We start from the raw sequence: 24,239 nt of genomic DNA, 5'->3' as shown, positions 1-24,239 counted from the left end.
TTTAATTCACATTTTTCTAATAACTAATGATATCAAGCATATTTCTCATATCCTTATTTGCCATCTATACAGCTTTTGCTGAAACATCTGTTCAAATCTTTTATCCATTTGTTTAATTGGTGCTTTTCCTATTATTTGTTTAGTTTTGAGAGTTCTTTATATACTCTAGAAACAAGCCCTTTATCAGATTTATACTTTGCAAATACATTTTTTGTCTTTTTATTCTCTTAATAGTATGTCTTAAAAAGCAGAAGTTTAAAATTTTAACAGTCAAATTCGTCAAATTTTTTTTTATGGATCATGATTTTTATGTTTGAAAAGGCTTTTATTAACTCAAGATTGCAAAATTTTCTTCTATGTTTTCTTCTATAAGTTCTAGTTTGAGGTTTTATATTTAAATGTAAGTGATTACATATGTCACAAAATGTGGTTCAAAGTTCATGTGCTTGACTTGGGTTTGCTCCCTGGGTTGGGAAGATCTCCTGGAGGAGGGCATGGCAACCACTCCAGTATTCTTGCCTGCAGAATCCCCATGGACAGAAGAGCCTGGTAGGCTACAGTCCATAGGGTCACAAAGAGTCAGACGTGACTGAGTGACGTTCAATTATTCCATAACCATTTACGGAAAAACCTATCCCTCCTCTTTTGAATTGTCTCTTCACCTTTGTTGGGGAAGGCAATGGCACCCCACTCCAGTACTCTTGCCTGGAAAATCCCATGGAAGGAGGAGCCTGGTAGGCTGCAGTCCATGGGGTCGCGAAGAGTCGGACACACTGAGCAAATTCACTTTCACTTTTCACTTTCATGCATTGGAGAAGGAAATGGCAACCCACTCCAATGTTCTTGCCTGGAGAATCCCAGGGACGGGGGAGCCTGGTGGGCTGCCGTCTATGGGGTCGCACAGAGTCAGATATGACTCATGCGCCTTAGCAGCAGCAGCATCTTCACCTTTGTCAAAAATCAGTAGTCGTATATGTGTGGAATTATTTCTCGTCTTTCTAGATTTCTATAATCTTTTAGCATAATCTACTATTATGCCAGTGCTTACTACTAAGTTTCATTTAGTGTAGTTTTATAGGTCTTGAAATTGCTACTGTTGGTCCTCAAATTTTTTTGTTTTTTCACAGTTGTTTCGACTATTCCAGGTCCTTTGTGTTTCTGTAGGAGTTTTAGAATCAGCTCATCAATTTCTAGAGGGGAAAAAAAAAGCCTCCTTTCATTTTGACTGCAATTGCATTGAATCTACAGTCAGTTTGGGAAGAAATGGTGTCTTAGTTGCATAAAATGTTCTGACCCATGAATACAAGAATACTACAGAAGGCAAAGTTCTCAGTTTACGTAGGTCTTCTTTAACTTCTCTAAGTCATTTTATAGTTTTTAGTATACAGATGTTTATGCTTCTTTGTTACATATATCCCAAAGAATGTCATATTTTAGTTATTATAAATTGTATTGTTGCTAGTCTATGGAAATCCAACTGAATCTGTGTATTGATCTTGAATCTTGCAACCTCCCTAATCACACTCACTAGTTCTACTAGCGGAGAAGGCAATGGCACCCCACTCCAGTACTCTTGCCTGGGAAATCCCATGGACGGAGGGGCCTGGTAGGCTACAGTCCATGGGGTAGCTATGAGTCGGACACGACTGAGCAACTTCACTTTCACTTTTCACTTTCATGCATTGGAGAAGGAAATGGCAACCCACTCCAATGTTCTTGCCTGGAGAATCCCAGGGACAGAGGAGCCTGGTGGGCTTCCATCTATGGGGTCGCACAGAGTCGGACACGACTGATGCGACTTAGCAGCAGCAGCAGCAGTTCTGCTAGCTTCTTTGTAGACTCTATTCCATTTTCCACAAAGATGTAGTTATGCAGTCTGTGAATAGAGACAGCTTGAATTCTTACTGTCTAGTTCAGGTGCCTTTTATTTCACCGCTTTTGTTTTTTGTCCTGTCCAAACGTCTAGAATCTGTTAAAAAGAAGTGGTGAGAGCAGACATCTTTGCCTTGCTTGACTGACCTTGGTGGGAAAGCACCTAGTCCCTACCATTAAGTATGATTTAGTTGCAGGTTTTTCATAGGTGCTCTTTATCAGGCTGAGTTAGTTCCTTTCTATTCGAAGTATGCTAAGAATTTTTATCAGAAATGAGCATTCGATTTAGCTAATGCTTTTTCTGTGTCTATTTAGATGATCCCATGGTTTTGCTTCTTTTTGTTTGCTAATGTAATCACTTACTTGAAATGATTTTGAATGTTAAATCAACACTGCCCTCTATGATAAACCCTACTTGTCTATGATGTATTATCTTTTTATATATTGTTGGATTACATAAACCATGCCTTTTTATCCAGTCACCTGTCAACAGACACAAGATGAGGAATTTTGTCAGCGTAACACAATTTTAAAATTCAAACTAGTATCTTGGAGGTCATCCCTTCCACAGCCTCATTTTATATTTGGGGAACTAAAACCACAGACGAGATAATGGTCATACACCAGGGCCAGAATGGAAACGCAAATTTCTGTTTTGCTTTCTACTTCCATTTGGCACTCTGTCCATCACTTAAAGAAGCAAGGAACTTTGGAAATTAAAATATTAACAACACTAGTCTGTCAACAATTCTCTGCTATGAGTGCATGATTAGCATTTTATGTGAATACAAAAAAGCAGATTTTTAATCTGACTGTTATAGAAATATATGTAAATTATTTATATATAAAAATTTACTTTCATATATCTAAACAATAAAATTTTAAAGCATATGGAAACCAACTCTTTCAGAAATGACTAGAGCTTTCTCTTAATTTAGGTTAAATTCTCAATTTCTAAAATATGGAAGAATAACATATAGAATATCAATTTCTCTTCTAAACAAACTACAGAATCTAGGAAATATAGAGATAGAAGCATCAATTAATAAGTATCAGTTGTGAACTGAAAAAATAAATAATACAACCACTACTACTTCATCCTGCTTCCTAACTTAGATGCCTTAAAGCATGTGAACAAAATTACCAGCTAATTTTTTCAATGAGTAGTCTTCCAAGGAACTAAAAACATAAACTGGAAGAAAAACTGCATACTCTGTATACCTACTGAAGACTCATAACCTATTTTAACATACTAAAAGCACTCAGAGGATCTGAAATAAAGAAGGAAAGAAATCTCTATAATACACTGTTTACTGAGCTTATAAAAAGGGATTCTGATATTAATAATATCTATTAATATCACATAGATCAAAGGTTTCCAGATAACATTCTGGGTTATTGCCATGAAACTTTATTCTCATTTTGGGAGAAACGGTAAAAGCCCTCATGTCTTTTTTGCGGCCATAAAACTCAAAGGGAAAGCTTGGACTTGTTATAATTGAGAGGTCTGATGATTCATTCATGAAAACCAATTCATACCTATGACTTTCCTTAGCTTTGCAGCAATTGAGGGACAGGCACTACAAAGCAGAACACCAAACACCACCACTGTGTATACTACTATTCGCTTAAATGAATTTCTGGGATCATTCACAAAAGAAATAACTAGGCTTACAGAATTACAGTATGAGAGGTTAACAGAAAAATTTGGTTTACTCTTTCTCTTTTGGGCAGATCACCATTTTACTGTTTCAACTGTGAAACTAGAACTGCATTTCTATCTACATAAGCAAATATAGTACCTGTAAAGTTTCTCTGCAGACATAGGCTATTTGCAGTTCTGATAACGGTCCAGTAACTAGAAATTTAAAAAGAGATCACATCATTATACATTTGAACACAACAGACTAAAAACACTTTAACAATGACAAGCAATTATAAAACTTCTCTTTCTCTCTCTCTGTGTGTATGTGTGTGTGTATATATATATATATATGTATCACTGGGTGACTTATCATGAGCATCTATTATTCTTAGAATCAGGGAACAAAAAAAAAGTAAAGTAGAAAATTTTTCAATGCAATTTAAAACTGGAAGATTTGCTTCATAACAACTTTGGTCAGTGAAACTATTAAGCCCCTGTTATGAGCAAAGCACAGTACCAGATATCACAAGATGTTCTATACAAAGCAATGGACATGACCTCAATCCTGAACAACTGAAGATAAATAAATAAATAAAGCCCCCAAATGAGAAAAACATATATAATTACAGTTATATACACATGTTAAGGGCTTCCCTGGTGGCTCAGACAGTAAAGAATGTGCCTGCAATGCAGGAGACCTGGGTTCAATCCCTGGGGTGGGAAGATCCCCTGGAGAAGGGAATGGCAACCCACTCTAGTATTCTTGCCTAGAGAATTCCATGGATACAGGAGCCTGGTGGGTTACAGTTCATAGGGTTGCAAAGAGTTGGACATGACTGAACAACTAACAATTTCACACTTTCATACATGTTATAGGACCATAAAGAGAAATTGATTGTTGAAAAGGCATAATATACTTTTTTTTTTTAAAGTCAGGATGTTATTCCCTTAGCATTATTCTTTACTATATCCATCAAAACAAGGACCTTGATCTAATACCTTACCTAAGAATCCAAAAAGTAATCAGGTCACTTGTGACAACCAGATCTTTCCCTAATGAAACGTAAAATCCTTCTGCAAGTACCTAACTAGGTGCTTTGGAAATAACGCCTTCCAATACCATGAGAAAATATTTGAAGTTGGGGGTGGCATTTGCTGACAGTGAGGTCAAAATCAGATACTTTTATGCAATCTTTACTTAAAATATTTTACAACATATTTTAATCACTGGTTCTCTATACCTACTTTTAGGAACATAAAATTTTGATTCTTGTAACTTGATGAAATAGTAGTTAAAGAAGGGAAACAATTTCATTAAAAGTTATTATAGGTATAGTTGTTCTTGATTACTATGCTATCTAATATATTATTTACAGGGATGAATACTTTTAAGAATCAACTTAATTCAAAAAATAGCAGGTTTAATAATGGAAAGCAGGAATTTCACAAAGAAGTAAAACTAATGTCTCAAAACCATTATTTCAGCTTAAAAGGGGAAGTAAAAAAAAAAGTCTGCTGCATAGTTTTATTAATCCATAATCCTGAGTTCTCATTCTGTGAAAATGTGGATAAAAATTATAAATATTAGATAAAAAGTCTTCCTATAAAAGATCATAATTCTTCATAAAATCACAGAAAAGAATTTTAAACTGAATGACACAGAGCCGTTTCCTACCAATAATTTTTTAAAAATCAACAACAGGGGTAAAATAAAAGAGAACAGTCATTATAGTATAATAATGTAAAGGAAAATTCAATTCAATTCAGAAAGTTGACTAAATCAACATAATGAAATGGCAACCCACTCCAGTATTCTTGTCTGGGAAATCCCATGGGCAGAAGAGCCTGAGGGCTACAGTCCACAGGGTCACAAGAGAGCCAGACAGGACTTGCAACTAAACAACAAATAAAATATTCCAAATTCTTAAAATTATACATTTTAATACAAAATATTATAGCAAAAATTAAGTTGTTTTCCCAGTCAACACATTATCATTAATAGATAGACAATTTGCTTTATGTGAGTTACCTTTTGCATTTCAATTTTAATTTACAAGGAAGTTTAGGCAGTTTTGTTTGTAGATAAAATACTTCCCTATATACTACTTAAGATTTCCTAGAGACTATATCTGAAAAGTAAAATCTAGATTCTTCAAGTACTCTTGGATTTCTTCATCAGGCTCCAGCAATTTAACTGAATACCAACAAAATATAAAATTGAGATTTCTTTTATGCAACCCTCCAGAGCACGACAGAATGTAAAACAGTAAATCTACATGTTAGTATCTCTTGTTAACTAGAGACATAAAATAACAATCATTAAAGTTAAAGTTTTAAAACGTAGAGAGAAATTAACAGTACCATGGTAAATATCTTGAAGTGATCCTCCACCACAATATTCCATACAAATCCACAGTTTCTCCCGACTAACATGAAAGAGAAAGAAAATTATATTAGCTAGTAATTCTCGACCACTGACATACTTTGAAGATTGTCACTCTTCAGCATAGCAAGGTTTAGGACAGATTACAACAGGAAATTGTCCTGACAGTTTTTCTTCAGGATACAGAAAAGCATATTAATTTTAGCTCTGTTCCCACCTGAAATAGTTTAGAATGTGATTGATATTACAAGCTAAAACACTTGTAACCGTTCATAGTATTTCATTAAGGTTGCCAGATAGGGTAAAAATGCATAAATGAAGCTGTAACAGAGGAGCCAATAAGAAGATCTGAGAAATTTTAGAACTTTAAACAAGCAATTTTTAAAATTTAAATACAAAACAGTATTTACATGAAAGGGAGGGGATGTGGGGCAAAGAAGTATGAAATACAAAGAGAGAGATTAGATGCTTTGTGTTTTTCACCTGAGATAGCTCCCAAAGTAGGCAACAATGTTGCAGTGTTTACATTCTTTAACCATAAATATCTCTTGCTGAATCAAAGAAAAATCATCTCCTGAAAAACAAAATGATAATAACTTGGTCAACATGTTACATTTTGCGTCACTATGTATAGGAAGAAGGAAGGAAACCTTCACAACAAGTATTAGAAATGAGGAATTAGACATTCTTAATACTTTAATGAGAACATACACTTGCAGTTTCTTTCTACAGTCAGAAGCTATAAAAATGCATGAAGTCCTAAAACTCATAATTTCACTTCAATGTTTACTTTCTTGAGATATGCACAGATAATATTCTCTACAGTACTATTTATTGATGAAAGAATGGTCAAACAACTTATGGTACAGTCACAGATATCACAACAGTTATAACATGTTTTGCTATGAAAACATGCTCATGACACATTAAGTGAAAAAGGGATATTATGTAAGTACATATGCAGAAAAAAATTCTCAAGAAATATACATAATGTAGTAAAATTTTAAGTAATTTGGTTCTCTTCTTTTTTAATTTATATTTTCCAATTTGTCTACCAAAAATCTATTTGGGTTAACAAGAAAAAGCTATATTAAAATATTTATCATATATGGGTATTTTATGGTCATTATGGGCTCCTTAGAATGACACTGTCACTATCAAACTTCATTTTGCATAGAAATAGTGTTTTATTTCAGTAAAAGGAGTTTAGGAGTTGATACATCAGTGCATTTCTATTATGTAAATGCAATATAATGTACAAGATCTCAAGATCTGGATTAACACACCTGGATTGAAGTCTGGACTCAGCCATTCACTGGCAATGTAACCTTGGGCAATCTAACTCTTCTGAGTCACACCTGAATCCACTGCCTACTATTTAAATTCATTTCTTATCTACCATTTTGGCTTCCTTATCTACCACTTCCTTAAACATTCCCTACATTTTAGTAATACCAGTTGCTGGTCATTTTTGTAACAGATTCTTATGTCCCCAAGTTTCTGTTACTCCAAGTCTCTCAGGTGGGAAAGTTGTCAGGAAGAGCTTGGAGTGCAATATCTGACACACAATAAATGCAATAGCAATATTATATGTTGGAGACAAGAAAGATACAAACAAATGTGTTCCTCATTAGGATATCACCATAAGATATTTTTATTAGATAGTGTTTTGAAATGCTCTTTTGCAAAACATCAGGTTTAAACCTGAGCCTTCTGCATTGTAGGTGTATTCGTCTACCACTGTGCCACCACTAAAGCCTTAGCTCTAACTTAGTCATCTGAGAATAACATACAAGGACCAAGACGGAAAAACTTACAAATTAGGTCTTGGATAAATGAATAAAATTCTCACACACAAATCAGAGATATTTTCCCCTTTATACAGCAAGTTTCAATTGAAAGCCAAAACAAAATAATATCTTTGCCATGTCATAAAATAGTTAAAAAAAAATCAAACATTATTGATGTGGTTTATATACACATTTAACTATGACACACCAAATTTATTCATAATCATGAAAGCACTCTTTTCAACAGTCCCTTCATGTAAACATTAAGTGATATTTCAGTTAACAATTATAAAGAACTAGATAAATAAAAAGGGACACAGTCTTGAAACAATCAAAATCTGAGCAAAAATCTTTACAGAAAATTTAGCTTTTACTTGTAAAAGTGAGAAAACACGTACTACATGAATGGTTGAAGTGAAGTGAAATCGCTCAGTCGTGTCCGACTCTGCGACCCCATAGCCTGTAGCCAACCAGGCTTCTCCGTCCATGGGATTTTCCAGGCAAGAATACTGGAGTGGGTTGCCATTTCCTTCTCCAGAATGAATGGTTCAGTTCAGTTCAGTTCAGTTCAGTTGCTCAGTTGTGTCCGACTCTTTGCGACCCCATGAATCGCAGCACGCCAGGCCTCCCTGTCCATCACCAACTCCTGGAGTTCACTCAGACTCACATCCATCGAGTGAGTGATGCCATCCAGCCATTTTATCCTCTGTCGTCCCCTTCTCCTCCTGCCCCCAAACCCTCCCAGCATCAAAGTCTTTTCCAATGAGTCAACTCTTCTCGTGAGGTGGCCAAAGTACTGGAGTTTTCAGCTTTAGCATCATTCCTTCCAAAGAAATCCCAGGGTTGATCCCCTTCAGAATGTTGGATCTCCTTGCAGTCCAAGGGACTCTCAAGAGTCTTCTCCAACACCACAGTTCAAAAGCATCAATTCTTCGGTGCTCAGCCTTCTTCAGAGTCCAACTCTCACATCCATATATGACTACTAGAAAAACCATAGCCTTGACTAGATGGACCTTAGTTGGCAAAGTAACGTCTCTGCTTTTGAATATACTATCTAGGTTGGTCATAACTTTTCTTCCAAGGAGTAAGTGTCTTTTCATTTCATGGCTGCAGTCACCATCTGCAGTGATTTTGGAGCCCAGAAAAATAAAGTCTGACACTGTTTCCACTGTTTCACCATCTATTTCCCATGAAGTGATGGAACCAGATGCCATGATCTTCGTTTTCTGAATGTTGAGCTTTAAGCCAACTTTTTCACTTTACTCTTTCACTTTCATTAAGAGGCTTTTTAGTTCCTCTTCACTCTCTGCCATAAGGGTGGTGTCATCTGCATATCTGAGGTTATTGATATTTCTCCTGGCAATCTTGATTCCAGCTTGTGTTTCTTCCAGTCCAGCGTTTCTCATGATGTACTCTGCATATAAGTTAAATAAGCAGGTTGACAATATACAGCCCTGACGTACTTCTTTTCCTATTTGGAACCAGTCTGTTGTTCCATGTCCAGTTCTACCTGTTGCTTCCTGGCCTGCATACAGATTTCTCAAGAGGCGCACAATTGCATTCATCTCACATGTTAGTAAAGTAATGCCCAAAATTCTCCAAGCCAGGCTTCAGCAATATGTGAACCGTGAACTTCCTGATGTTCAAGCTGGTTTTAGAAAAGGCAGAGGAACCAGATATCAAATTGCTAACATCTGCTGGATCATGGAAAAAGCAAGAGAGTTCCAGAAAAACATCTATTTCTGCTTTATTGACTATGCCAAAGCCTTTGACTGTGTGGATCACAATAAACTGTGGAAAATTCTGAGAGAGATGGGAATACCAGACTACCTGACCTGCTTCTTGAGAATGAATGGTTACATATACCCTAAACATAACAGTCTGCAAACAGAACCTGATCAGTGAAGATAATCCAAAATAGACAATAATCTCATGTTCCCCATTATCAACAGAGGCAGCAAGAGGGAGCAATTCTTGAAGATTATAGTAAAAACCTGCCCATGTGGAGGCTTTGCTTGTCCACTTATGGATACAAAGAACTGTCTCTCCTTCCTCCTCCCTCTGAGCCCTCCTATTAGTAGTTCTCACCCATTTGCCTGAAACTTTTCCATTATATACTAAATTTTATTATTTATACAGGCTAATTTCAACAAGTAGGCTAGATTCCAGTCCATCCTTCATTTTATCAAGAAGCCCTGAATTACAAAGGAAAGAAAAATAATCACCCTTTGTTACCATATGCTTTGGATATCTACCTACTCACTTCCATGTGTTTCTTTTTAAATTATTTGTTTTTAATTGGAGGATAATTGCTTTACAATATTGTTTTGGTTTCCGCCATATATCAACATGAATCAGCCATAGGTATATGTATATCCCCTTCCTCTTCAACTTCCTTCCCACCTTCTTCCCCATCCCACCTCTCTCTGTGTTTCTGATGGGTTTTGGCTGTGAAATCTGGTTTCTGGGATCTTAGCTTCCTCATCAGGGATAGAATCAGTGCGCTGTGCAATGAAGGCACGGAGTTCTAACACTGGACCACCAGGGAATTCCCTATCCATTAACTTTTCCTTTTTTTTAATTTAAGTATAGTTGACACCTACCCACTTTTAAGTGATCACCAAAGTCTCATCCATTGAAAATCAAGATCATCGAAAAAGCAACAGAAACCCAGAAAAACATCTACTTCTGCTTTATTGACTACGCCAAAGCCTTTGACTGTGTGGATCACAATAAACTGTGCAAAAATCTGAAACAGATAGGAATACCAGACCACCTGACCTGCCTCCTGAGAAATCTGTATGCAGGTCAGGAAGCAACAGTTAGAACTGGACATGGAACAACACAGACTGGTTCCAAACTGGGAAAGGAGTAAGTCAAGGCTGTATATTGTCACCCTGATCATTTAACTTCTATGCAGAGTACATCATGTGAAACGCTGGGCTGGATGAAGCATAAGCTGGAATCAAGATAGCTGGGAGAAATATCAATAAAGTCAGATATGCAGATGGCACCGCCCTTATGCCTGAAAGCGAAGAACTAAAGAGCCTATTGATGAAAGTGAAAGAGGAAAGTTGAAAAAGTTGGCTTAAAACTCAACATTCAGAAAACTAAGATCATGGCATCGGGTCCCATCACTTCATGGCAAATAGATGGGGAAACAATGGAAACAGTGAGAGCCTTTACTTTTCTGGGCTCCAAAATCACTGCAGATGGTGACTGCAGCCATGAAATGAAAAGACGCTTACTCCTTAGAAGAAAAGCTATGACCAACCTAGACAGCATATTAAAAAGCAGTGACATTATTTTGCCAACAAAGGTCTGTCTGGTCAAAGCTATGGCTTTTCCAGTAGTCATGTATGGAAGTGAGAGTTGGAATCATAAAGAAAGCTGAGTGCCAAAGAATTGATGCTTTTGAACTGTGGTGTTGGAGAAGACTCTTGAGAGTCCCTTGGACTGCAAGAAGATCCAACCAGTGCATCCTAAAGGAAATCAGTCCTGAATATTCATTGGAAGGACTGATGCTGAAGCTGAAACTCCAAAACTTTGGTGACCTGATGCGAAGTACTGACTCACTGGAAAAGACCCTGATGCTGGGAAAGATTGAAGGCGGGAGGAGAATGGGACAACAGAGTATGAGAGGGTTGGATGGCATCACCAACGCAATGGACATGAATTTGAGTAGGCTCCAGGAGTTGGTGATGGACAGGGAATCCTGGCATGCTGCAGTCCAGGGTGTTGCAAAGAGTTAGACACGACTGAGTGACTGAACTGAACAAGTATCCTCATTCCAATTTTATCCTGTGTTCAGAAACTGGAATCTAAGTGAAACAGAGTACTCTAGCATTCCATGTTATTTTTACCTATTAAATGGCAGAAAATGTCTACTTAGCCTTTATTAGTTTTCTGCATGTATTATTTGAAACTAATAAAAATTTTGGTGTGACCTCAAAATTAACATCTTCCACCAATTCAGATTTGAACTTTTTAAATAGTGAAGATAGGGTACCAATATTTAAATTTACACATTATTTTTAACAATAAAAAATATTAAGATTTTAAAAATAGAAGTAAATACTGAAAAGCAGGAACATATCACTTAATTGGAATAGTTGACATTTGTCCTATTTGGCCAAACCTCCCTCCTACTTTGGGATTTCTTTCAAGAACATTAACAAGGCAAACTAATGGTTGTTTAAATCTTTATAAAATTTCTGACTTTTAAAAAATTTACTGTACTTTTTCCATTTATATTTCCAGGAAATAAGATGAAATATCATAAAGCAAAACTAAAAAAAGTTTTAAACATCTATTTAAAGATATTTAAAGATTCCAATTCCAGTGTGTTCTCCAGTGCCAAGAGAATGCACTGATCATAGAAAACACCATCTTCCAACAACACAAGAGAAGACTCTACACATGGACATTACCAGATGGTCAACACCGAAATCAGATTGATTATACTCTTTGCTGCCAAAGATGGAGAAGCTCTATACAGTCAGCAAAAACAAGAGCGGGAGCTGACTGTGGCTCAGATCATGAACTTCTTATTGCCAAATTAAGACTTATATTGAAGAAAGAGGGGAAAACCACTAGACCATTCAGATATGACCTAGATAAAATCCCTATGATTATACAGTGGAAGTGAGAAATAGATTTAAGGGACTAGATCTGATAGATAGAGTGCATGATGAACTATGGACGGAGGTTCCTGACACATTGTACAGGAGACAGGGATCAATACCACCCCCATGGAAAAAATGCAAAAAAGCGAAATGGTTGTCTGGGGAGGCCTTACAAATAGCTGTGAAAAGAAGAGAAGTGAAAAGTAAAGGAGAAAAGGAAAGATATAAGCATCTGAATGCAGAGTTCCAAAGAACAGCAAGAAGAGATAAGATAGCCTTCCTCAGCAATCAATGCAAAGATACAGATGAAAACAACAGAATGGGAAAGACTAGAGATCTCTTCAAGAAAATTAGAGATACCAAGGGAACATTTCATGCAAAGATGGGCACAATAAAGGACAGAAATGGTATGGACCTAACAGAAGCAGAAGATATTAAGAAAAGGTGGCAGGAATACACTGAACTATACAGAAAAGATCTTCATGACCCAGATAATCACGATGGTGTGATCACTCACCTAGAGCCAGACATCCTGGAATGTGAAGTCAAGTGGGCCTTAGAAAGCATCACTACGAACAAAGCTAGTGGAGGTGGTAGAATTCCAGTTGAGGTATTTCAAATCCTGAAAGATGATGCTGTGAAAGTGCTACACTCAATATGTCACCAAATTTCGAAAACTCAGCAGTGGCCACAGGACTGGAAAGGTCAGTTTTCATTCCAGTCCCAAAGAAAGGCAATGCCAAAGAATGCTCAAACTAACGCACAGTTGCACTCATCTCACATGCTAGTAAAGTCATGCTCAAAATTCTCCAAGTCAGGCTTCAGCAATACGTGAACCGTGAACTTCCAGATGTTCAAACTGGTTTTAGAAAAGGCAGAGGAATCAGAGATCAAATTGCCAACATCCGCTGAATCATGGAAAAAGCAAGAGAGTTCTGGAAAAACATCTATTTCTGCTTTATTGACTATGCCACAGCCTTTGACTGTGTGGATCACAATAAACTGTGGAATATTCTGAAAGAGATAGGAATACCAGACCACCTGACCTGCCTCTTGAGAAACTTGTATGCAGGCCAGGAAGCAACAGTTAGAACTGGACATGGAACAACAGACTGGTTCCAAATAGGAAAAGGAGTACGTCAAGGCTGTATATTGTCACCCTACTTATTTAACTTATATGCAGAGTACATCATGAGAAATGCTAGGCTGCAAGAAGCACAAGCTGGAATCAAGATTGTTGGGAGAAATATCAATAAACTCAGATATGCAGATGACACCATCCTTATAGCAGAAAGCGAAGAGGAACTAAAAAGCCTCTTATGAAAGTGAAAGAGGAGAGTGAAAAAGTTGGCTTAAAGATCAACATTCAGAAAACGAAGATCATGGCATCTGGTCCCATCACTTCATGGGAAATAGATGGGGAAACAGTAGAAACAGTGTCAGACTTTATTTTTGGTGGGCTCCGAAATCACTGCATATGGTGACTGCAGCCATGAAATGAAAAGACACTTACTCCTTGGAAGAAAAGATATGGCCAACCTAGATAGCATATTCAAAAGCAGAGACATTACTTTGCCAACAAAGGTCCGTCTAGTCAAGGCTATGGTTTTTCCAGTAGTCATGTATGGATGTGATAGTTGGACTGTGAAGAAAGCTGAGCGCCGAAGAATTGATGCTTTTGAACTGTGGTGTTGGAGAAGGCTCTTTTGAGAGTCCCTTGGACTGCAAGGAGATCCAACCAGTCCATTCTAAAGGAGATCAGTCCTGGGTGTTCATTGGAAGGACTGACGTTGAAGCTGAAATTCCAATACTTTGGCCGCCTGATGGGAAGAACTGACTCACTGGAAAAGACCCTGATGCTGGGAAAGATTGAGGGGACGACAGAGGACGAGATGGTTGGTTGGCATCACCAACTCGATGGACATGAGTTTGAGTAAACTCCAGGAGTTGGTGATGGACAGGAATGTGGCATGTGGCAATTCATGGGGTCACAAAGAGCTGGACACGACTGAGAGACTGAACTGAAAGATTTCAACATGTCTGAAAACTGTCTAATCTAGTAAAATACATCTAATTCACCATTTTATTTACAAATATTGGATTATTTCATAAATATTTCCAATTTAGCATTTTAAAAAACAAGTAAACAAAGTATACTGCATTAACACCCTGGGTAATGATTTCATGAAATTCCATGCCTGTATGCAAGGCTCACAGTTTTAAACAAATGATAATTTGGAAAATTTTAAAGTACCATCATGTAGTTCCACCATAATAAGAGGATAATGTGAGCAGAGAAAACTCGAGAAGGCAAATGAGGATTCTGATGATCACCTTTCTCAAACTTGGTCTGTTCTGGCTGTTCGCTGGCACTAACTACAGACTTGTTGAGCAAAATGAGCATCTGTAAAATGAGTTAGAGGGTAGGCTGAAATTAAGACACAAACAGGAAAATAGGGTGACATGCACAATCATAATATCTGTCTGCTTTTCTAGAGCAGTCCTGATGCCTCACCAAACAGATGATGAAACTCAAAATGGTATCATTGGTAATGTTTATTTTCAATACTTCGAAGTCACCATTTGTAAAATGGTGCTTCTATTTAAAAAGTATAGGCTATAAAATGAGAGAGAAATGCTTAAATCACTCTTAAAAATAATCATTTGCTTACATATGTATACAAAGGGCAACAAAAATATAGGGGAAAATGCTCATTCATCTTATCAATTATTTCTGTGGCCAATTAAAAAAATTGTTCTGTGTGCTAACCTATTTTTGCTCTTAACCCTAAGATTCACTTTAGGATTAGTATTAGAAGAGTCTCAAAAGTCATTTATTTTAGTGAAATTTTAAATATAATATTATATAATTAAATTACCAGGAACAAGTCAGTAAATCTGTAATAAAATTCAAGACTTTAAAATGATTATAAATTTCAACAATCTATTTTTAACTGGGGTGAAAAGTGTCATTGAGTTACAGCTGAGATTTCATTTACTTAAAAAAAAACAAACTGTTTATCTTTTACCAGATGCAGGCTTTTTTCTAAGTCATATTGGTAAATAATTATCTTTCACGTCTAAATAAAATTCTAAACCAGCTCATCTTTAAATAAATACAAGGAAGCACTTTGGCATTATATTGGCTTTGGTGCCATTTTTTTTAAAAGTTGCGAAGTACAGTCAAAAATTCATTTTTGAAATACAGCTGTCTCCAGAAATTATTTGAGGCATCAGAAACAAATGCTGGGAAAATTCAACACTATATCATCGTATTTTTCACATAAAACTCCCCTAACTCTGTTTGCAAAATGTGAAAAACACATCTAAGGGCTTTTCTGAAAATGCTTAAAAAAAAAAAAAAAAAAAGGTATAAAAACCTATGATTAACATAGAAATTATTTTTTTAAAGGCAAAAACAAAAGAAAACAAAACCACAAATAAAACATGTAATAATGAAATAACCCAAATGAATAAAATCACTGTCACAAACAGAAGACCAATTTCTCAGATTCTAAAACACAGATTATGAAAATAAATGAAACTATTCACTAAAAGAAAAGTATGTACATATTTAACTGTAAGAAAAACATTTCTCAGGTGACTAATTTTATAGTTATTTACTATTAATAAATTTAATACATTTACTGAAATCACAATTACTATTAATAATGAATTGAAACCTAAATAATAAGACCTGAACATCACAGATTAGAGAAGATAAGTAGTATTAGTGCCACAGACAATTAAGCAGCAAGTTCAGCAAGAAGCAGCAAGTTACCTACAAGAGAAAAAATAATCAGGCAAGCCTTATAGCTTTATTCTAATAATATTCAAAGCAGAAAATGTCTATATATTTTCTGAGGGCAGGAGAAGAATGTATGATGTAATAATTCTATATCTAGTTGGCTGGTCATTCTCATTTAATAGACAACAGAAAGTCATTTATAATATTCCCCTGTACAAAGATATTTATTGAATGTCCTCTATGTGCCTACACTATTTCTGGTGCTGAAATAAAACAGTAAAGACAGATCACTAGCCTCATGCCTCTTAACATTCCAGGAGAGACAGACATTAAACAAACAAATACAAAGAAATAAGAAAAATGTTACGCAGGCACATGTCCTAGACAGAGAACTAAAATAACAAGGATCTGAGTGACTACTTTAACTTACGTAGCCAGAACTGGGTCTTTATGAGGCTACAACATTTAAGTTGAAATCTGAATGACCAGGAGGGCTTCGGGGAAAAGACCATGAAAACTAGTACTTCACGCAGAACAGAAGAGTCAGTTTAATCTTGGACTGATTACATAAAAAAGAAAAAAATAAGAGGGGAATAGGGAAGGGAAAAAGATATATGATGAGCTCAGAGAAGCAGACAAGGCCAATCACATAGGGTTTTTATAAGCAAGGTTGAAAGTTTGAATATTATTTATTCTAAGTGCAATTTCGAAGCTCCAAGGTTTTAAGGAAGAGAGCATTACGATATGATTTGTATTTTAAAAGGACCATTCTGGTGGCTCTGTGGAAACTAGATGGCGATAGATGGAAGGTCTGGGAGAGGAAATAGACAGACCAGAGGGGAAAGATGGCAATAAGAAGTAGATGGATTCCGTATATGTTTTGAAAGTTGAGTTGAAGGAACTTGCTGACAGACTGACGTTGAAGTACAAAAGAAAGAGAAATCAAGGACAATGCCTATATTTTTGGCTTGGCTAGTGGCTTAGCAAAATGGGGAAGACTGAGGGAAGAGCAAGCTTGAGAAGAACAATTAATTTGTGAATCAAAATTATGTTATTCTTGATAGTCACAGGAAAATCAATGTGATGATATGATTCAACTTGGCAACAACTGATACAAATAAAAAAAGCAACAAGGACATGGAATGAAAGGATGGTGAGAACTGAATCTATTTAATTATAAAACTAAGCCTAAATAATTGGCATCTCATAATTTTAAAAAAGATATAAAAGATATGCAGGCTAATATACATGCATGCACTAGTATAATAAAAAAATTCTAAGACTAAAATCCTCAAATAAATTAACAAGCATCTGAAAACTGGAATATGAAGAGGCAGAAGGAATATGAAGTTCAACATCTTTAAACCTATGAAGCTAATGACTATTTCATTTCTTAAGCTGATAAATTAAAAACTCAAATTTAAGTATATTATTTAAAGTCTTAGAAGCCATCCTTTGATAAAACTACAAACTGTGTACCTTTCAAATTATCAGCAATAAAAGTAAAAGAAACCTCTAGCTATATTTTGCTTAAAACCTTCAAAAAACATTAAATACAAAACCCACTGTAACAGAAGATCAATCATCTCAATAAATTTTAAAATGACTGACCTAGAAAGAGAAAGATTCAGATTGGGCTATAAAATAAAATTTAAAGATAATTACAAGACAAAACTTAAAAACCAATGATCCAAAGAGAAGGTAAAATGATAGGCCTAAATATAACAGCATTATCTGGTTGTTATATGATACATAAATACAAACAAGAAAAAAGGATTGGCATTACAATGTTTGACACAGTTATAATCAAAGCAAAAAGAGCATCAAAAAGCACTAAAATTGACAATTCTATTGAAAAATATTAATTATGTAAGACTGTCACAGACTAAATAAATCCAATATAATGACTCACATAAATATCAACAGTAACCAAAATAGAAAGTATAAGAGAAGAAAAAACTGCTATTCATGATAGCAAGAATTACCACAAATATGAAGGCCTATGTGGCAAGAACTATAATATTTTCCTGAAGAGCTAAATAAGAAAAGTCCTTACCATTGTCAAATGTTAAGTCTTCTAAATTATTCTCACAAGCTTTTTTACACTTTGATAAAAATGATCTTGAACCTTTCCTGGGGAAAAAAATTATGAAAACAGAAGGGAAATAACTGAAAAACAAAAGCAATGAAGATTATAAAGTACAATGAAAAGTCAGAGAAATCAAAAACAGGATAATCCTGAACTACAAATAGGAGTGGGGGGTTTGGAATCACTGAAATAGATAATAAATTCATGCTTAAATGGAAATTCAGTTCATGACAAGCGAGGCATTTCAAACGTGCAAATAAAAGACAGAGTTTGTAGTAAACAGCTTTGGAAAACTGTCTAGCCATTATATTCTTTGCAGCGGAAGATGGAGAAACTCTATACAATCAGCAAAAACAAGACCGGGAGCTGACTATGGTACAGATCATGAAATCTTTACTGCAAAATCAGAAAAGTAAGGAAAACCACTAGACCATTCAGGTATGACCTAAATTAAACCCCTTATGGTTATATAGTGAAAGTGGCAAATAGATTCAAGGGATTAGATCTGATAGAGTACTGAAGAACTATGGACAGAGGTTTATAACACTGTACAGGAGGCAGTGATCAAGATCATCCCCAAGAAAAACAAATGCAAAAAGGCAAAAGGGTTGTCTGAGGAGGCCTTACAAACAGCTGAGAAAAGAAGAGAAGTTAAAGGGACAGGAGAAAAGGAAAGATATACCCATCTGAATGCAGAGTTCCAAAGAATAGCAAGGAGAGATAGAAAGCCTTCCTCAGCCATCAATGCAAAGGAAGAGAGGAAAACAATAGAATAGGAAAAGACTAGAGATCTTGTCAAGAAAATTAAGAGATACCAAGGGACCATTTCATGCAAAGATGGGCTCGATAAAGGACAGAAATGATAGGGACCTAACAGAAGCAGAAGATATTAAGAACAGGTGGCAAGAATACACAGAAGAACTATACAGAAAAGATCTTCATGACCCAGATAACCATGATGGTGTGATCACTCACCTAAAGCCAGGTATTCTGGAATGTGAAGTCAAGTGGGCCTTAGGAAGCACCACTACAAACAAAGCTAATGGAGGTGATGGAATTCCAGTTAAGCTATTTAAAATCCTAAAAGATGATGCTGTGAAAGTGTTGCACTCAATATGCCAGCAAATTTGGAAAACTCAACAGTGGCCACAGGACTGGAAAAAGTCAGTTTTCATTCCAATCCCAAAGAAAGGCAATGCCAAAGAATGTTCAAACTACTGCACTGCTGCTGCTGCTGCTGCTAAGTCGCTTCAGTCGTGTCCGACTCTGTGCGACCCCAAAGACGGCAGCCCACTAGGCTCCCCCATCCCTGGGATTCTCCAGGCAAGAACACTGGAATGGGTTGCCATTTCCTTCTCCACAATTCTACTCATCTCATATGCTAATGCTCAAAATTCTCCAAACCAGGCTTCAACAGTACGTGAACCACGAACTTCCAGATGTTCAAGCTGGATTTAGAAAAGGCAGACGACCCAGAGATCAATTGCCAACATCCACCGGATCATTGAAAAAGCAAGAGAATTCCAGAAAAAAACATCTACTTCTGCTTTATTGACTACGCCAAAGCCTTTGACTGTGTGGATAACAATAAACTGTGCAAAAATCTGAAAGAGATGGGAATACCAGACCACCTGACCTGCCTCCTGAGAAATCTGTATGCAGGTCAGGATGCAACAGTTAGAACTGGACATGGAACAACACAGACTGGTTCCAAATTGGGAAAGGAGTACGTCAAGGCTGTATATTGTCACTCTGATCATTTAATTTCTATGCAGAGTACATCATGCGAAATGCCAGGCTAGATGAAGCATAAGCTGGAATCAAGATTGCCGGGAGAAATATCAATAACGTCAGATATGCAGATGACACCACCCTTATGCCTGAAAGTGAAGAAGAACTAAAGAGCCTGTCGATGAAAGTGAAAGAAGAGAGTTGAAAACGTTGGCTTAAAACTCAACATTCAGAAAACTAAGATCATGGCATCCGGTCCCATCACTTCATGGCAAATAGATGGGGAAACAATGGAAACAGTGAGAGACTTTATTTTTCTGGGCTCCAAAATCACTGCAGATGGTGACTGCAGCCATGAAGCTAAAAGACACTTACTCCTTAGAAGAAAAGCTATGACCAACCTAGACAGCATACTAAAAAGCAGTGACATTATTTTGTCAACAAAGGTCCATCTAGTCAAAGCTATGGCTTTTCCAGTAGTCATGTATGGAAGTGAGAGTTGGAACTATAAAGAAAGCTGAGCGTCGAAGAACTGATGCTTTTGAACTGTGGTATTGGAGAATACTCTTGAGAGTCCCCTGGACTGCAAGGAGATCCAACCAGTGCATCCTAAAGGAAATCAGTCCTGAATATTCTTTGGAAGGACTGATGTTGAAGCTGAAACTCCAAAACTTTGGTGACCTGATGCGAAGTACTGACTCATTGGAAAAGACCCTGATCCTGAGAAAGACTGAAGGTGGGAGGAAAAGGGGACGACAGAGGATGAGATGGTTGGATGGCATCACCGACTCGATGGACATGAGTTTGAGTAAGCTCTGGGAGTTAGTGATGGACAGGGAGGCCTGGAGTGCTGCAGTCCATGGGGTTGCAGAGAGTTGGACATGAATGAGTGACTAAATGTACTTAAAGCTCTTCTTCACACCTTAGGACAAAACTCTCCCTGATGGAGCAAACATTTAAATGTTGGAGGGTGTAGGAGAAAGGAAAAAACCAGAAGAAACTGTGTGAAATAGCTTTAGAGCCGACTAGTAGAAAAAGCCTATATATGAGAAAGAGAGGAATAAAGGAGAACCGCCAAATTTATCTAAAAGGAAAAAATACTTCCACACAGAAAAGTACCATAAACAGAGTACAAAGATAGTAGACAAACTGAAGAAAACTTTTAAAACATTTGAAAAGTCAGTATTTTTAAAGCATAAACAGCATCCTCTTAGACATGCTTCTGCTCTGTTCCATAGGTTTTGGATCATTCTGTTTTCATTTTTGTCTGTAGGTAATTTTTAATTTCCTCTTTGGTTTCTTCCATAGTCCACTGGCTGTTTAGTAGCATGTTGTTTAGTTCCATGTGTCCCTGTTTTTGCAGTTGTTTTTTTTTTTTCCCCTTACAGTTGATTTCTAGTCTCATAGTGTTGGAAAAGATGCTTGATATTATTTTAATTTTCTGAAATTTACCAAGGCATGTTTTGCAGCCATGCACAAGCTCTATCCTGGGGGATGTTCCATGTGCACTACAATGTATATTCGGTAGCTTTCAGATGAAATGCTCTCTATATGTCAGTTAGGACCATTTGGTCTAATTTGTCATTGAAGGCCTGTGATTTCTTACTGATTTTCTATCTGGATGATCTTTGCATTGATGAAAGTTGGCAGGGGGGGAGGTTAAAGTCTCCTACCATTACTGTGTCACTGTTGAGTTTTCCTTTTATGTCTGCTAATATTTAACTTATATATTTAAGTGCTTCCATGGTGGGTGCAAGGATATTTACAATTATTATATCTTCTTATATTTATACCTTGATCAGTATGTAGTATCCTTCCTCATCTCCTGGAACAGTCTTTAAAGTCTATTTTGTATGACATAAATATTGCTCCTCTGGCTTTCTTTTGGATTTGGATGGAAGAACTTTTTCCATCTCGCATTTTCAGTCTTTATGTATCTTTACATCTAAAGTGAGTCTCTGATAGGCAGCATATATATGGGTCTTGCTTTATACCCATTCAGCCAGTCAATGTCTTTTGGTTGGAGAATTTAGTCTGTTTACATTTAAGGTAATTATTGATATATGTGTTCTTAATGCCATTTTGTTAACTGTTTTAGATTTAATTCTGTAGGTCATTCCCGCCTCCCCTTCTTCTTTTTTCTTTTCTCTTGTGCTGTAAAGACTATTTCAGTGTTGTGTTTCAATTCCTTTTTCTTTTTGTGAGTGTATATCTATTAAAGATTTTTGGTTTGAGGTTACCATGAGGTTTTTATATAGCAATCTATGCATATATATGGTTGTTTTAAGTTGCTCATCTCTTAGTTTCAAATGCAATTTAAAAACCCTGCACTTGACTCTCCTCCCCTCATGATTACTGTCTTTGATATCACATTTTACATCTGTTTCATGAATCCCTTAACTGCTTATTGTGGATATGGATGATTTTACTACTTTTGTCTTTTAACTTTCCTACTAGTTTTGTGTATGGATGATTTCCTACCTTTACTATACATTTGCCTTTACTGGTGAGCTTTCCCAACAATTTTTTGTTCCTAGTTGTGTCCTTTTTTTTTTTTTTAACCTAGATAAGTTCCTTTACCATTCGTTGTAAGGCTGGTTTGGTGGTGCTGAACTCTTAGCTTCTGCTTGCTTGTAAGTCTTCCTGGGTGGCACAGTGGTAAACAATCTGCCTGTCAATGCAGAAGACTAAGGAGATGTGGGTTTGATCCTGGGTCAGGAAGATCCCCTGGAATAGGAAATGGCAACCCACTCCAGTATTCTTGCCTGGAATATTCCATGGACAGAGGAGCCTGGCGGGCTACAGTCCATGGGTCACAAAGAGTTGGACATGACTGAGCACACAAGCAAAGCTTTGACTTCTCCATCAAATGTGAATGAAAGACTTGCTAAATATAGTATTCTTGGTTGTATGTTTTTCTTATTCATTACCTTAAATAAATCATGTTACTACCTTCTGGCCTGCATAGTTTCTGCTGAAAAATTAGCTGATAGCCTTATGGGAGTTCCCTTGTATGTTATTTGTTGCTTTTCCCTTACTGTTTTTAATATTCTCTTCTCTGAAAGTTAAAGTTGCTCAGTCTTGTCCAACTCTTTGCAACCCCACAGACCATACAGTCCATGGAATTTTCCCGGCCAGAATACCAGAGTGGGTAGCTGTTCCCTTCTCCAGGGGATCTTTCCAACCTAGGGATCGAACCCAGGTCTCCCACACTGCAGGCTTACTAACTAGTCATCAGGGAAGCCCAAGAATACTGGAGTGGGTAGCTTAACCCTTCTCCAGGGCATCTTCTTGACCCAGGAATCAACCAAGGTCTCCTGCATTACAGGCGAATTCTTTACCAGCTGCGTTACCAGGGAAGCCCATTCTCTCCTCTATTTACCTTTAATTTCTGCCATTTTAATTACAATGTGTCTTGGCATGTTCCTCTCTGGGTAAATTCTGTATGGAACTCTCTGTGCTTCCTGGACTTAGGTGACTATTTCCTTCCCCAGGTTAGGAAGCTTTTAACTTTAATGTCTCCAATAATTTGGGATTCCTACAGTGCAAATACTACTGCACTTGATGCTGTCCCATAGGTTTCCTGTGTGTGTGCTAAGCCCCTTCAGTGTGTCCAAGTCTTTGTGACCCTATGGACTGTAACCCACCAAGCTGGTCCTCATTTCCTTTCATTCTTTTCTCTTTTTTCTTTCAGCAGTAGTAATTTCCAATACTCTGTCTTCCAGCTCACTGATCCATTCCTCTGTATCATTTCCTTACTGTTTATTCTTTCTACTTTTCTACTCTTTATTACTTCTAGCGAATTTTTCATTCAGTTATTGTATTCTTCATCTCTGGCTGTTCTTTATACTTTCTGTTTGTTAAATACTTTTAACCTTCATTATATGCATGTATTCTTTTCCCTAAACATAAAAGCTTTTGAATAGCAAAGGAAACCAATGACAAAATGAAAAGACAACCTACTAAATAGGAGAAAATATATGCAAATGATATGACCAATAAGGGATAATACCCAACATATATAAACAGCTCATACAACTCAACATCAAAAAAGCAAACAACCCAATTAAAAGATGGGCAGAAGAACTGAACAAACATTTTTCTAAAGAGGATACGCAGATGGACAATAAGCACATGAAAAGATGCTCAATATCAATAATCATCAGGGAGATACAAATCAAAACCATTTGAGATATCACTGCACACCTCTTAGAACAGCTATCATCAAAAAGAATGCAAATAACAAATCCTGGCTAGGATGTGGAGAAAAGGAACCCCATATACTGTTGGTGGAAATGTAAACTGGTGCAGCCACTATGGAAAACAGGTTTCTCAAAACACTAAAACACCAATTTC

General features: G+C 36.6%; 1 protein-coding gene across 3 annotated transcripts in view; it reads right to left on the bottom strand.

Moving 5' to 3' along the window:
• MAP4K5 (mitogen-activated protein kinase kinase kinase kinase 5) overlaps window positions 1-24,239 on the bottom strand; it is a 116,775-nt gene that overhangs the window by 61,766 nt on the left and 30,770 nt on the right. For all 3 annotated transcript variants that reach the window (XM_018054363.1, XM_018054362.1, XM_018054361.1), the window contains exons 4-6: window positions 6,384-6,474; window positions 5,879-5,943; window positions 3,675-3,730 (exon numbers count right to left, since the gene is read on the bottom strand). In XM_018054363.1, coding sequence (XP_017909852.1) covers window positions 3,675-3,730; window positions 5,879-5,943; window positions 6,384-6,474 — 212 coding nt within the window. The remainder of the gene's footprint in view (window positions 1-3,674; window positions 3,731-5,878; window positions 5,944-6,383; window positions 6,475-24,239) is intronic.

This window comes from Capra hircus, chromosome 10 (assembly GCF_001704415.2).
Source record: "Capra hircus breed San Clemente chromosome 10, ASM170441v1, whole genome shotgun sequence".
Classification (NCBI taxonomy): domain Eukaryota; kingdom Metazoa; phylum Chordata; class Mammalia; order Artiodactyla; family Bovidae; genus Capra; species Capra hircus.
Note: the sequence above shows the minus strand (reverse complement) of the source record. Positions and strands in the feature narration are given on the sequence as shown.